This window comes from Phyllobates terribilis, unplaced genomic scaffold (assembly GCF_046119375.1).
Source record: "Phyllobates terribilis strain yellow unplaced genomic scaffold, ASM4611937v1 Scaffold_11__3_contigs__length_659146591, whole genome shotgun sequence".
Lineage (NCBI taxonomy): Eukaryota > Metazoa > Chordata > Amphibia > Anura > Dendrobatidae > Phyllobates > Phyllobates terribilis.
In genome coordinates, this window is record NW_027362771.1 from 344,341,735 (window position 1) to 344,357,374 (window position 15,640).

The 15,640-nt window shown below is 43.7% G+C and overlaps 1 protein-coding gene across 2 annotated transcripts in view; it reads left to right on the forward strand.

Annotated features, from left to right (window-relative positions):
- Window positions 1-15,640, forward strand: part of CSNK1G1 (casein kinase 1 gamma 1) — a 92,577-nt gene that overhangs the window by 39,530 nt on the left and 37,407 nt on the right. For both annotated transcript variants that reach the window (XM_073652836.1, XM_073652837.1), the window contains exons 4-5: window positions 11,768-11,837; window positions 14,637-14,788. In XM_073652836.1, the coding sequence (XP_073508937.1) occupies window positions 11,768-11,837; window positions 14,637-14,788 (222 nt within the window). The remainder of the gene's footprint in view (window positions 1-11,767; window positions 11,838-14,636; window positions 14,789-15,640) is intronic.

A 15,640-nucleotide genomic window follows, 5' to 3' on the forward strand; every position in this document is an offset into this window, starting at 1 on the left:
AAAAACCTGCTGACGGATTCTCATTAATTTCATTTTCTAATGTTACTGTAGTTCCTAAGCTGCTGTTCATCCTTTTTAATTATCATCCTTTTATCACCTGTCCATTTGATAGGTGATTACTTGCTGATTAGTGGGTGTCACATCGCTGGGACACACCGATTGGCAGAATGGGTAACTTTTATCCCCATTAGAGTGGGAGTACGCATGTTTGACCAGTGCTCCATTCGTTCCCTGTGTGGCTGCAGAGCACTGCTCTTGGCTTTTTCCAGCAGCCCCATTGAGAATGAATAGACTGACGGTCAGATGTCCATCCTACATAGTAACATAGTTTTTAATTTAAGGTTGAAGGAAGACTAAGGCTATGGGTTGAACTAGATGGACTTGCATGTTGATCCAGAGGAAGGCAAAAAATCCCCATGTGGCAAACACTAAGCTCCACATTGGGGAAAAAAATCCTTCCTGACTCCATACGACAATCCGACTAGTTCCCTGGATCAACGCCCTATATCAAGGAATCTAGTATATATTACCTGTAATATTATACTTTTCAAGAAAGGCATCCATGCCCTTCTTAAATTTTAATAGTGAATCACTCATTACAACATCATACGGCAGAGAGTTCCATAGTCTCACTGCTCTTACAGTAAAGAATCCGCGTCTGTGATTATGATTAAACCTTCTTTCCTCCAGACATAGAAGATGCCCCCTTGTCCCCGTCTCAGGCCTCAGAGTAAAAAGATCAGTAGAAAGGTCTTTGTACTGTCCCCTCATATACTTGTACATAGTAATAAGATCACCGCTAAGCCTTTGTTTTTCCAAACTAAATAACCCCAAGTGTAATTTGTTTTCCAAACTAAATAACCCCAAGTGTAATAACCAGTCTTGGTATTGCAGACCCCCCCAGTCCTCTAATAACCTTGGTCGCTCTTCTCTGCACCCGCTCTAGTTCAGCTATGTCTGTCTTATACACCGGAGACCAGAACTGTACACAGTATTCTAAGTGTGGTCGCACTAGTGACTTGTATAGAGGTAAAATGATGTTCTCCTCATGAGCATCTATGCCTCTTTTAATGCATCCCATTATTTTATTTGCCTTTGCAGCAGCTGCCTGACACTGGCCACCAAACGTGAGCTTGTCGTCCACCAATACACCCAGGTCTTTTTCAGTGACAGTTTTGCCCAGTGTTTTACAATTAAGCATATAATTATACATTTTATTTCCTCTACCCAAGTGCATTACCTTACATTTATCACCATTAAAGCTCATTTGCCATTTATCAGCCCAAGCTTCTAGTTTACATAGATCCTCCTGTAATATAAAATTGTCCTCCTCTGTATTGATTACCCTGCAGAGTTTAGTGTCATCTGCAAATATTGAAATATTACTCTGTATGCCCCCTACAAGGTCAATAAATAAATATGTTAAAAAGAAGCGGGCCCAATACTGACCCCTGTGGTACCCCACTGTTAACTGAGACCCAGTCTGAGTGTGTTCCATTAATAACCACCCTTTGTTTCCTATCACGGAGCCAGTTCTTAACCCACATAGATATATTTTCCCCTATCCCCATTGTTCTCATTCTATGTATCAACCTCTTGTGTCGAACCGTATCAAAAGCCTTTGAAAAGTCCATATACACAACATCCACTGCATTTCCTTGGTCCAGTCCGAAACTTACCTCTTCATAAAAACTGATCAGATTAGTTTGACAGGAACGATCCCTCGTAAACCCATGTTGATATTGGGTCATAAGGTTATTCTTCTTCAGATACCCTAGTATAGCATCTCTTAGGAAACCCTCCAGGATTTTACCCACAGTATTATTATTAATTATTATTATAGCGCCATTTATTCCATGACGCTTTACATGTGAAAAAGGGGTATACATAGCAAAAACAATTACAATAATCTTGAACACAATGTGACAGCGACTGGTACAGGAGGAGCGAGGACCCTGCCTGCGAGGGCTCTCAATCAGTAGGATACAGTAGGTGAGGGTAGAGCTGGTCATGCAGCGGTATGGTGGAGTGGTGGTTAATGCAGGTTGTAGGCTTGTCTGAAGAGGTGGGTCTTCAGGCTCCTTTTGAAGGTTTCCACGGTTGACAATAGTCTGATGTGTTAGGGTAGAGAGTTCCAGAGTGGGGGGGAAGCACCGGAGAAATCTTGTATGCGATTGTGGGAGGAGGAGATAAGAGGAGGGGAGTAGAGCAGGAGATCTTGTTGGAGGTTGCGCGCGGGTATGTAACGGGAGACTAGGTCAGAGATATATGGAGGAGACAGGTTGTGAATGGCTTTGTATGTCATGGTTAGGATTTTGAACTGGAGTCTCTGGGCAATGGGGAGCCAGTGAAGAGATTGACAGAGAGGAGAGGCTGGGGAATAGTGGGGAGACAGGTGCATTAGTCGGGCATCAGAGTTTAGGATAGATTGGAGGGGTGCGAGAGTGTTGGAAGGGAGGCCACAGAGCAGGAGGCTGCAGTAGTCAAGGCGGGAGATGATGAGGGCGTGCACTAGTGTTTTTGCAGATTCATGGTTGAGGAATGTCCGGATCCGGGAGATATTTTTGAGTTGGAATCGGCAGGAAGTGGAAGTGGCTTGGATATGTGGTTTGAAGGTGAGTTCAGAGTCCAGGGTTACCCCCAAGGCAGCGAGCTTGAGGGACTGGGGAGAGGGGGCAGCCATTGACGTTGATAGATAGGTCAGTTGGGGGGGTTGAATGAGATGGCGGAAAGATGATGAATTCTGTTTTGTCCATGTTAAGTTTTAGAAATCTAGCAGAGAAGAAGGATGAAATAGTGGACAGACATTGTGGAATTTTGGTTAGTAGGGAGGAGATATCGGGTCCAGAGAGGTAGATCTGTGTGTCATCAGCATAGAGGTGATAATGAAAGCCATGAGACTCTATGAGCTGTCCCAGGCCTAAGGTGTAGATGGAGAAGAGTAGGAGTCTTAGAACTGAACTTTGGGGGACACTGACAGATAGAGGGCGAGATGAGGAGGTGGTGTGTGAGTGGGAGACACTGAATGTCCTGTCTGTTAGGTATGAGGAGATCCAGGATAGGGCCAAGTTTGTGATGCCGAGAGATGAGAGTTTGTAGTAAGCGGGAATGGTCTACTGTGTCGAAGGCAGATGACAGGTCTAGGATGAGGAGGACAGAGTAGTGTCGCTTGGATTTGGCGGTCAGTAAGTCGTTGGTGACTTTAGTCAGTGCAGTTTCAGTAGAATGGTGCTGTCGGAAACCAAATTGTAGGCATTCGAAGAGGGAGCAGGAGGAGAGGTGGGAGGACAGTTCAGAATGGACGTGTTGTTCCAGTAGTTTTGAGGCATAGGGGAGAAGTGATGTGGGGTAATTGCTAGTCAGAGAGGATCGGTCAAGGGATGGTTTTTTGAGGATGGGTGTGATTGAGGCATGAGGGGAAGATGCCAGTTGTTAATGACAGGTTAGAGGTGGGCTAGGGTTGGGATGAAGATGGTGGTAAGGTTTGGGATGAGGTGGGATGGGATTGGGTCAAGTTTACAGGTGGTGAGGTGTGATTTGGAGAGTAAAGAGGAAAGTTGTTCTTCCGTAATGGTGGAGTAGAGGTTAAGCTTACTGGCCTATAATTTCCAAGTTTGGTTTTTGTCCCCTTTTTGAATATGGGCACCACATTTGCTATACGCCAGTCCTGTGGTACAGACCCTGTTATTATGGAATCTTTAAAGACTAAAATTAATGGTCTATCTATGACTTTTACTTAACTCCTGCTGTACTCGTGGGTGTATTGCATCCGGGCCCTGTGATATGTCAACTTAAGTGATTTTTAGACGCCGCCATTACATTTAATGGAGAATTTTTTCATCACTGATCATGCTTTCTGTCATGTGATTTTCTGTGTAAATATTGTTGAAAAAAAATCATTTAGCATATTGCCTTTTTCCTCATCCACCATTTCACCCAGACTATTTTTAAGCGGGCCAATACTATCGTTTTTTACTATTTATGTAGTTAAAGAATATTTTGGGGTTATTTTTACTTTCTCTGTCAATGAGAATTTATTTAATTTTCTGTATTTATTTAATGCCTCATCACTACCTACTTGCTATAGCGCTCTAAATGCTTTCCTTTTGTCACTTATTGCACCCCTTAAAGCTCTATTTAGCCATAGTGGTTTCCTCCTATTTCTAGCATGTTTATTCTCATAGGGTATATACTGTGCACAGGTCCTATTCAGGATGCTAATAAATGTCTCCCATTTGCTTTGTGTAGTTTTATGTCTCAGGATATCGTCCCAGTTTATTGCACTAAGATCATCTCTCAACCGTTGGAAAATTGCCTTCCTGAAGTTTAGTGTCCTTGTAACCCCTCTACTACACATCTTACTAAAGGATACATGAAAGCTTATTATTTCGTGAGCACTGTGACCCCCAACTCGTATATTTGATATGCGGGTTGGCCTGTTGCTTAATATTAGGTCTAGCAGTGCCCCCCTTCTTGTTGGGTCCTGAACCAGTTGTGAAAGGTAATTGTCTCTCATAGTTGTCAAAAACCTATTACCTTTGCTTGAACTACAGGTTTCTGTTCCCCAATGTATTTCAGGTTAGTTAAAGTCCCCCATAATAATGACTTCTCCTTGCGTCTCTCCTTCATCTATTTGCTTTATGAGGATATTCTCCACTGCTTCCATTATTTTTAGAGACCTATAACAAACCCCTATCAGTAACTTATTATTTTTCCCCCCTCCCCTTATCTCCACCCACAGAGACTCTACATTTTCATTAGATTCACATATATTCTTACGCAAGATGGGTTTTAAGGATGATTTTACATATAAACACCCCCCCCCCCCCTCGCTTGTTTGTACGGTCATTTCTGAACAGACTATAACCCTGTAAATTAACTGCCCAGTTATGGCGCTCGTCCAGCCATGGCTCTCGCCCAGCCATGTCTCAGATATCCCCACCATGTCATAATTATTTTCCAACAAAATTAATTCTAATTCCTCCATTTTGTTGGTGAGGCTTCTGGTATTAGTGTACATGCATTTTATGTATCTCTCTGTACCTCTATTCCTTCTTACTATATTGATACTTCTAACCCCACCTCCAATTTCTTTATTTGTGCCCAGGTCACTATCTGCACTATATTCCTCACCTATAAAATGAATACACTCCTCCAACCTTCTAGCCATTTTCTCCCCGTGCACAGCAGCACCCTCCCCATTGAGGTGCAGCCCGTCTCTAGTGTAGAACCTGTAGCCAACTGAGAAGTCGGGCCAGTCCTCCAGGAACCCAAACCCCTCCTTCCTACACCAATTCCTGAGCCACTTATTTATTTCCCTAATCTTCCGTTGCCTCTCTGGCGTGGCACGTAGTACAGGTAGTATTTAAGAGAATACCACCTTGGAGGTCCTTGCTTTAAGCTTGCAGCCTAATTCCCTGAAATCATCTTTAAGGACCTTCCACCTACCTCTAACTTTTTCATTTGTGCCAATGTGCACCATGACCGCTGGGTCCTCACCAGCCCCTCCCAGTAATCTGTCAACCCGACCTGCCACGCCTTTTTGTAACTGGGATAAAACACCAAGGTTACTTACGGGTAGCCGGTTTTTCGAGAACCCATGACAGCACACCTGAGAGAGAATCCGCCCTTCAAGGACAGGAAACTATCTGAAATAAAAGGCGGCACCTCTCCCCCGCTTCAGTTGGTTACAGAGCATTGAGAGGACCTCCATAAAAAAGTTAGATACAAAATCCAACACCACATCAAATAACACCCAACAAACGTGCACACCCATATGGTGAGAAATAAGGATGGGGAATATACGGGTGCTGTCATGGGTTCTGGAAAAACCGGCTTCTGGTAAGTAACCTTGATTTTTTCCCTTCACCCATGACAGCACAACTGAATTTTGGAGAAAGAAACACCTTAGGGAGGGACCACCGCTTGCTGCACCCTTCTACCAAAGGTTAAGTCAGATAGGCAGGATAGATCCAAACGGTAGTGTCTGAAAAAGGTAGATGGTGATGACCATGTAGCGGCCTTCCAAATCTGATCTATCGATACCTCTGCCTTCTCTGCCCAGGAGGTAGCCACGGCCCTGGTGGAGTGAGCTTTGATGCCGTCAGGGATCGGGGTGTTAATAGTCGGGTAGGCTAAGCAAATGGCCTCCCTAATCCATCTGGCTATAGTTGCTTTTGTCACCCCAAAACCCTCCCTACTCCCCTGGAAGGCTACGAACAGGGATTGGCTACGTCTCTACTGGCTAGTTTCTTTTATGTATTGTAATAGAGCCCTTCTAACATCAAGGTTATGAAACTTTTGCTCCCCTGGGGTCTTTAGGCTGTTACAAAAGGAGGGCAGAACAATTTCCTGAGATCTATTAAACTTGAGCGCAACCTTAAAAAGGTAGGCTGGATCAGGCCTCAATACTATTCTATCCTCAAATATTTGTGTATGTGGAGGATTTCTGGATAGGGCCTGCAAATCACTTACTCTACGGGCCAGTGTTAAAGCTACCAAAATAATCGTTTTGAGAGTTATGTATTTTGCAGACAACTCCTGAACTGGTTCAAAGGATTCCATAGTTAGGGCGTCAAGTACTAACTTTAGGTTCCATGGAGGAACTTTGGGTATTGAGACTGGCCTAAATCTACCACAAGATTTAATGAACCTTGTAATCCATTTATTGGCTGCGAGGTTATGGTTATATAGCGCACCCAAGGCAGAAACCTGGACCTTAAGTGTACTGGTAGCCAGACCTAACTCAAACCCTTTCTGTAAGAACTCCAAGATGGAATTAATTGGAGGTTTTTGGCTTAATGGCTTTCCTAGGAAATCTGAAAATTTTCTCCTTGTTCTACCATAGATTTTGGTGGTTATGAGCTTTCTACTTTTTAATAGAGTAAACACTAAACCTGATGAAAAACCTTTGCCCCTCAATATTGCCCTCTCAAATTCCACGCTACTATGTGGAAATCCTTCACTTGAGAGTGGAATATTGGTCCCTGAGCTAGAAGGTCAGGGGTCTCTGGTAGGATCCATGGGTCTGAACGTGACATCATCCTCAAAAGGGAGAACCATGGTCTCTTTGGCCAGAAGGGGGCTATGAGAATCACTTCTGCTTGATCCTTCCTGATCTTCCTCACTACCAGAGGTATCATAGTTATTGGAGGGAAGGCATAGGCCAACTTGAAGTTCCAAGGGATCTGGAGAGCATCTATTGCCAATGGGTTTCCCCTTGGGTCTAGTGAGCAGAACTTCTCCACTTTCCTGTTGTTTTTGTCGGCGAACAAATCTATCTCTGGTAGACCCCACAGCTGTACTATCTGATGGAATATTCTGGGATTCAGGGCCCATTTCCCTTGCCTCAACTTGTTGCGGCTTAGGAAGTCTGCTCTCGTGGTTTCTTTGCCTCTTATATGTAGCGCCGTAAGAGAGAGAAGATTTTGCTCCGCTATTTGAAAAAGCCAGTCTACTGCTTCCAGAAGAGAATGAGATCTTGTTCCCCCCTGGTGGTTTATGTAGGCCACAGTGGTTCTGTTGTCCAACATAACCCGAACATGACGACCCTGGAGAAAAGGGAGGAAGCCTTCTAAAGCGTTCCTCACTGCCCATAGCTCTTTTAGATTTGACGAGCCCTTTTTCTCTAGGAATGAACAAGAGCCTTGAATTATGTGATTTTCTAGGTGTGCGCCCCACCCTGAATTGCTTGCGTTGGTCGTGATGATGTTTTGTACTGGTGTGTCCCACTGGACCCCCAGATATAAATTTGACCTGTCTGTCCACCACAAGAGGACGTTCCTGGTTCGCAAGGAGAGATGTACCTTTCCTTCTAAATACCCTTTTAACAATCTTTGTGCTGACAAGATTTCCCACTGAAGGTTTCTTGTGTGAAATTGGGCCCACTTGACCGCCGGAATGCATGATGTTAGAGTACCTAGCAGGGACATATCCTTTCTTAAGGACATGTCTGGGGTGTGTATGGCTGCTGACACCAAATTTGTGACTTTGTCTATTTTGCTTTCAGGTAGAAGGCAAGTCTGACACTCGGAATTTAGAGTGAACCTCAGAAATGACTGGACCCTTGCGGGTTCTAGCCTTGATTTTTGGGTATTGACCATCCAGCCTAAGTTCTGCAAAACAACCATGACTTGATTCAGTTGTGAAATACATTGGCTCTCTGAATTCCCCACTATAAGGAAGTCGTCCAGATATGGTATTATAACTGTATTTTGAATGTGAAGAAAGGCTGTCACCTCGGCTATCAGCTTGGTGAATACCCTTGGAGCAATCGACAACCCGAAGGGAAGAGCTTGGAACTGGAAGTGTCTGCAACTTCCTTGGCCGTAAAGAGCAACCCTTAGATACTTTTGATGATCTGGGTGAATTGGGACGTGATAATACGCATCTTTGAGATCTATCACTGCCATAAAGCAATTGTGAAAAAGAATCTTTATTGTTGAATTTATCGATTCCATTTTGAATGTATGGTTGTCTACAAATCGGTTGAGGCCTTTTAGATTTATAATAGTTCTGAATGAAACGTCCGTTTTGTTTATTAGAAAGCGAGGGGAATAAAATCCCCTTCCTTTTTGACTGACCGGAACTTCGCATAGCACTCGTTTGTTCAGCAGGCTCAAGATCTCTGATTCTAGGGCCAGCTGTTCGTCTGGGGATTTTCTTACAGGAGTTATCGCAAACGAGCGGCATGGCTGCTGAATGAATTGAATCCTTAGTCCATCTCTGACTATGTTGAGGACCCAGGGACTGGAGGAAATGTTTTCCCAGGCCTGAACAAAATGAGAAAGTCTCCCTCCAACTTGTGGCCTGGCGTCATTTTGGAGGTTTTTCTGAGGCGGCGGAGGAGGGACCCCCAAACATATATCCGGACTCTTTCTTGTTCTTTAAAATCCCACTTTCTTTTTTCTCCCGGGGGACGACCTCTACTAATTTCCCCCTCCGAAAATAGGTATTCCTGGCGTCCGCCCAAAACCCAGGAAACCTTCCTTTTTTGTCGCTCGCTTTCTCAAGGACATCGAATTTTTTTGGCCGTCACAGGGGATAGAACACAATCTAGACTTTGATTGTAAGTCCCCAGAGCATCCCTTAAGCCACAGAGCTCCTCTAGCCGCGATTGATAGACCAGCTGACCTAGCTGCCAGTTTTACTGAGTCAGCAGAGGTATCTGCTAGGAAGGCAGCTGCACCATGTAGTAGGGGGAGGTTGGCTAGAATTTTTTCACTTGAGGTCTTTTTATCTTTCCGCTGATCTTCCAACTGCTGTAACCATATCATAAGGGAAGGAGTGGTAAATGTTCCTGCAATGGCTGGTTTTATACCTCCTGCTGCGGATTCCCAAGTGTGCTTTAAAAAGGTATCTGACTTTTTGTCTAAGGGGTTTCTAAGTACCCCTGGGTCTTCAAGAGGGAGTGCCGATGTCTTAGATGATCTAGACACCGCAGCGTCAATTTTTGGCACCTTATCCCAGTTTTCAGAGTCCTTTAGTTCAAAGGGATACTTCCTCTTTGAGGATGAAGGCAAGGCTCCTACTTTCTCAGGCTTCCTCCATTCTCTATTGATGAGTGCCTGGACCTTAGCGTTCACCTGGAAGGTGCGTTTTTTCTTTTCTTCTAACCCGGCAAACATGATGTCTTCTAGGGACTTAACGGATTTATCTTCCTTTAACCCCATAGTGGTTCTGACAGCCTTTACCAATCTATCTGTGTCTTCTATAGGGAAGCATGGTCTCCCCCCTCTATCGCTGTCTGAAGAGGAAGAGGATGAGGCCCCACTACAACACTGTCCATCCGATAACACAGAGGAGTCAGTCAGTAGAAGGATCAGATATGATTTTTCTTCTTTTCCTCAGAATTGTTTTAAGGGAACCCTCTACCTCCGATCTGATGACAGACCTGAGGCTAGCTGCAAAATCCGGGGTACCCTCACAAATAGTTTTCTGAATGTAGTCCGAACAGACCTCCTTCTGCCAGGCTATCGCTAGCGGGCATTTGCATATCGCACATTCCCTGTTCCGCTTCTTGGCGGTAACTTTCCTGGGTTCCTCCTGGTGATTTAAACACACAATAGGAGTCCCATTAGCAAATATATCTAGTAACCTTCACGAAGATCACTCACCCCGCCACTGCGGATACCGAAATTGAAGGCTGTTTCAGGATACGTGACGCATCCCTCGTGGAGTCCTGAGAAGCTTTACCCTTCTGACTGAGACGACTGCTGCTCCTTCTGCTGGACCCTCTAGATCGGCGAGCAGACGTAGGTGGTGATGAAAGTGGTAGCGACCGTGGCCGTGGCGACAGCTGCTGCTGCTCTATATCAGACATTATGTCGGGACTTTGAGCAGCGTTCTGACCCCAGGTGCTCCTTAATATAGGGAGATTGGCTGGGTCAGCCACCTGCAGGTCCCTGCGGTCTCCTTCCGTTTTTTTAGATTAGCTCCCTCCCCCTGGCCGCCGTTTCCCCAGCGCAAACGCCGGCAGCGTTTTGCCATGCCGGCTGGCATTTTACATGGCGCCGCCATCTTTTCTCCGGCGCGCCCCCGACGTCATCGAGGCACGCCCTACCCAGTGTGCCATGACGTCAGAGGCACGTGACCGCGCGTCACTTCTGGTCACATGGGCGGCAGGGGGAGGTCGGCGCGGCGGTGTACAAAAGCCCAGGACCTCCGCACCGCCTGCACATGCAGCAGGTCCCCGGGGAACCTGCGGACGGTGCTACCAGCACCTGAAGGCCGGCGTCACGGACAAAAAGCCCGCTCTTCCAGTGCCGGGACAGGCCTGGGTAAGTCTCTTCAGCATGACAGCCACCTGGTTACTTCATGAGGATTCTCATCAAGGACAGGAAACCAATTGAAGCGGGGGAGAGGTGCCGCTCTTTTATTTCAGATGGTTTCCTGTCCTTGAAGGACGGATCCTCTCTCAGGTGTGCTGTCATGGGTGAAGGGAAAAATTCCCTGATCTGCTGATCGGTGTGGGACACCTATCTATCAGTAAGTTATGAATTATCCTGTTGTAACTTGACTTACTTAAAAAGTCAGTTTTTCTGTTATCTTTATAGAAAATAAATGTCTGTTTCCAAAAACCTATACAAAAAAAACTCCAACCCACCCTTCTCCCCATTGAAAACCGAAGAATATCCCCCTCCCTCTTGCAAACATTTTACATCATCAAATTGTAAAACACCAGAATAGAAAATGAATATGGGGTATGTTGATGTTGACTTTTCCACCACAGGTCCATCCCCCACTCTGTCCAGGACACGGTATGCCTCGATGTACTGCAGGATATCAAGTATGGCAATTAGTCTTGGTCTCTGAAATCAATAGGAGTGAAGTCTTATATAGCCTGTAGAAGCCTTTACTAGTACTTTCCTGTTATAACGGCCCCAAACAGAATCTAATTGGCTCTCTTGATGCCGTAATTTAATTTCCCTCTTGCTCCACGTTTTATGTGTTTTTGTTGTTTTGCCTATTGCAAAATCAAAATGAAGCAGTGTCCACATACATGTTTTTACGTGGATGAGACCTCTGCAGTGTCTTGTGCCATAGCGTGTGAGTGCAGCCTGTTGTGAAGCTTCTTTGGTCGACCGATGCTTGGTCTTGTGACATTGTGACTGCATATCCTCACATATGCACAGTATGACATATCTATTAGCTATATCCGATGTGGACCTGGGATATTTCTAATTAAATCAGTTGGAAAGGGGTTATGTACACACACTAATTTTCAGCATCCAAAAATAAAATTTTAAAACACTATTTTTCTTTTTAGGAACCAATTAAGTCACGTGCTCCTCAGCTTCATCTGGAATATCGGTTTTACAAGCAACTTGGGAGTACAGGTAAAAAAATAAATAAATATGTATGCCAATCTAGGATTCCCAGTAGTTATTTGCATAGTTTGAAAAAAAAAAAAAAAAACTTTTAAAGGGGTTTTCCCATGAACAAACTACATTTTAATCAATAGATCTTGGAATAGTACTAAGTTCCACAATTGAATGTGTTTAAATAAAATGTTCCTGTGCTGAGATAATCTTATACATGTGCCCCTGCTGTGTACTGTGTAATGGCTGTGTCTGACTGTACAGGAACATGGTCTGATCATACCACAGCTCCTGGGCAGGGGAGGAAGCAAAAGATTATACAGACATTACAGCAGGGGATCACAGCTGATTCTTTCTGTGAGAGAAAGCATTTCACTGCCGGTTTAAAAAAAACTGTTTTACCTCAGGGAATCAGTTGTGATACCCTGGTGTAATATCTGTATAGTCTTTTGCTCCCCCCCCCCCCCGCCCAGGAGCTGTGGTATGACCAGACCATGTTCCTGCACGGTCAGACACAGCCATTACACAGTACACAGCAGGGGCACATGTATACGATTATCTCAGCACAGAAACATTTTATTTAAACACATTCAATTGTGGAACGTATTCTTATTCCAATATATATTGATTGATTATAATGTTCTTTTTGGGGCAAAACCCCTTTAAGGCTCCATACGCATAAGACTAACATCAGCCGAACCTGACGATAATCGTCGGGTTCAGCCAACAGCCTAATGTGTATAGGGGCCCTGACTCTTCCTACAGATGATGTCATGGAAAATATATAATAAAAGGATTGACCCTCTAAAATGTCTGATCCTTAAGGGACGGGTAAGCAGACGCCTGAGATGTCTGGTAGTGGCTCTCTCATAGAGAGTTCAGGAGCACTCAGCACTGTGATTGCTTCATTTGAATGGAAGAGTAAAGATGGCTGATGGCCATACCATCATTCGGTCGATGGCTATATAAAGTTTATTGGGGTATGTAGGGCAGTATTTGGGAGCAACGGTTACTCCATGCATCCTGTGGTGGTCTCTGCATCAGAGGTTGTCCCTTAGCATACAATAGATGATCCTTAAAATGTGAAGAACTATTCGTAAGTTCAATATTGGTTATGTTAATGGGGAACCTGTCAGCAGGATCCCCAAACTGACACTTTCCCGTCATCAAGGACAGTGACCGGTTCATAATGATTATCTTCTTTGGGCACATTCATAATAAGGGAGAAAAATAACTTTTATTGCTTTATTCATAAGACAGTAATAGAGATATCCACCTCAGTGGGTTTTTTATCAAATAGTCATGCTGTTCTGGCCATGCCCTCAGTGCCACTGTGCTCAATGCCGCTGTGGTGGCTGTTAATTACACACAGGTTCTTTGGGACTTCAATTAAGCCATAAGGGGGTCTAGGACGCTTTATTATTCATGAGAGCAGCTAATCCCCTGTGAAATATAAGAAAGAAGATCTCTGTGAACCTGTCGTGCCCTGGAGTACAGGCTGGTGGCGTCCTGAGGCTTTAAAGACTGTTGCTGACCATCACAAACATTGAGAGGGTGTTGAAATAATACCATATTACACTACCAAAAATGTCATTTGAGCTAAATTAGGCCAATATCTTATTCTATAAAATGGCTCCGAAGAATGAAATTAATTTTTAATAATGATCTAAACACAATAGTCATTTACTCCTTGTGTTTCCTCAGCTGTTCATGAACAATTTTGGGAAGTGGTGACTTTATGGTGATATATCTCTATATGGTGGCTCTATATTTTTGTCCGTGTATATACTAGCATAGTTAGTGCATGTAAATCGGTGGTCCCAATTCTTGCTTTTGTGCTAGTTTACTTGCTGCTGATTAGGTATTCTGTAATTTTTTTAATTACTGTACCTTTTTAGTAAATTTAATCTGTTTTCTGGCCTGTACTATGTTATGGTGGTGGTTGAGGCATAATGTTTCTACATGAATATTCAGTATTACATATTCGTATGATAACCAGGCGTTTTAGATATTCATGTATTTGCGTTCAGCCTGCAGCCTCACTAACCATAGACTTAAAAATTAAGTCCCCATAGAGTGGATTTGTAACCAGATTTTACATCATAAACAGTATATATTATTAACTGGATCTCTCAGACCTGATGAGGCTGGTGTACTGGCTGGTTCATAAAATGCTCATTTTAGTATTAGAATGGCTGTATAATCATTTTGGAAAGCTTTCCTTCCTGATGAGGATTTTCAGTGTAACGACACCATCCTCATAAGGTCTAAAAATTGGTTTGGGAGGTTGAATAGATAGCCAAAAGTAGATCTCCTCTTGTTTTTAACCTGCACTTATGAAGATATACTTGTTCTTTTATGTTTGATAAATAAAAAATAATACAACCTTTATACTTAAAACTTAAAGCATTACTCCTCTTTCAAAAGAAAAATGATCATTGTGCAGGAGCTGGCAGTGTGATCGTCTTTCTAATTCACTTTATTAGAGGTTTTTGCTGTAAACCCACAGCACGGACCGCCCGAAGTCTGCACAGTGGGCTACAATAAATAAGGCAGCGTCCTTATGCTTCTAGGATACCTTCTTCAGTGCGGGATTGGATTTTACAGCGCTCACTTCTGCACTGAAAACTGTAGCTAGGAGCACAGTCTTCGGGCGCTCCTATTATTCTAATAGAGTAATTTAAAAAGACAATTAAACTTCATTATAATTGTTCTTTTGAAAGTGGAAGTACACTTTAAATTGGTTTTCTCATAAGTTACAACAAATATTGATGGTAATTGCACTTTCATGCCTCTAATTTACGTTTGTTTTCCCAGCTGATGGACTTCCCCAGGTTTTTTATTTTGGCCCATGTGGAAAGTACAATGCCATGGTACTGGAGCTTCTAGGTCCAAGCTTAGAAGACTTGTTTGACCTGTGTGACAGGACTTTTACCTTGAAGACTGTGCTTATGATAGCAATTCAGCTGGTGAGCAGACTGGTTGGTTTTTGTTTGTTTGTTTTTTTTAATTCTCATTTTCTCGTTGTCAAACACAGTTTTTCATATTGTATTATATAATATTATATTGCATGATATACACTGCTCAAAAAAATAAAGGGAACACTTAACACAATGTAAGGCTAAGTGCCCACGATGCAGAAATGCTGCATATTTTTTCCACTTCTCCCTGGCAGGAAAAACGCATGCGGTTTTAAAATGCGTTTTGCCCGCCAGGTAGAAGCGTTTGTCAAGCGTTTTTGTATGCATTTCCGCATGCGGGTTATCAAGCGCTTTTCCAAGCGATTTTAGCATCACTTGGAAAAGTGCTTGACAACTTGGTCACACTATATAAATCCATGCAAGCGGCATGGATTTATAGTAGTGTGACCAAGTTAGTTAAAAAAAAAAAAAAAGAATGGTAAAAAAATTAAAGATTATACTTGCCTTCCGATGTCCTCCCGGTGTTTTCTCTGCTGCGTCCGGTGTCTTGGGCGGCTCGCGGTGGTGTGAAGGGCCTGCGGTGACGTCATTGAGTCATGTGACAGGTCACATGACTCAATGACGTCATGGCAGGTCCTTCACAACACCGCGAGCCGCCCAAGACACCGGACGCAGCGGAGAAAACACCAGGAGGACATCGGAAGGCAAGTATAATCTTTATTTTTTATTTTAAATTCTTTTTTTTAACAGGTTCTATGGTACCCCAGTCTGGATTAGAGTCTCCTCTCCTCCAGACCTGGGTACCATCCGCACATTGAACTGTGTGATATCCGCATGTGCAGATGCAGTGATGCGGATGTCACGCGGCCCAATGCAAGTCAATGGCGGCGATTACGCTGC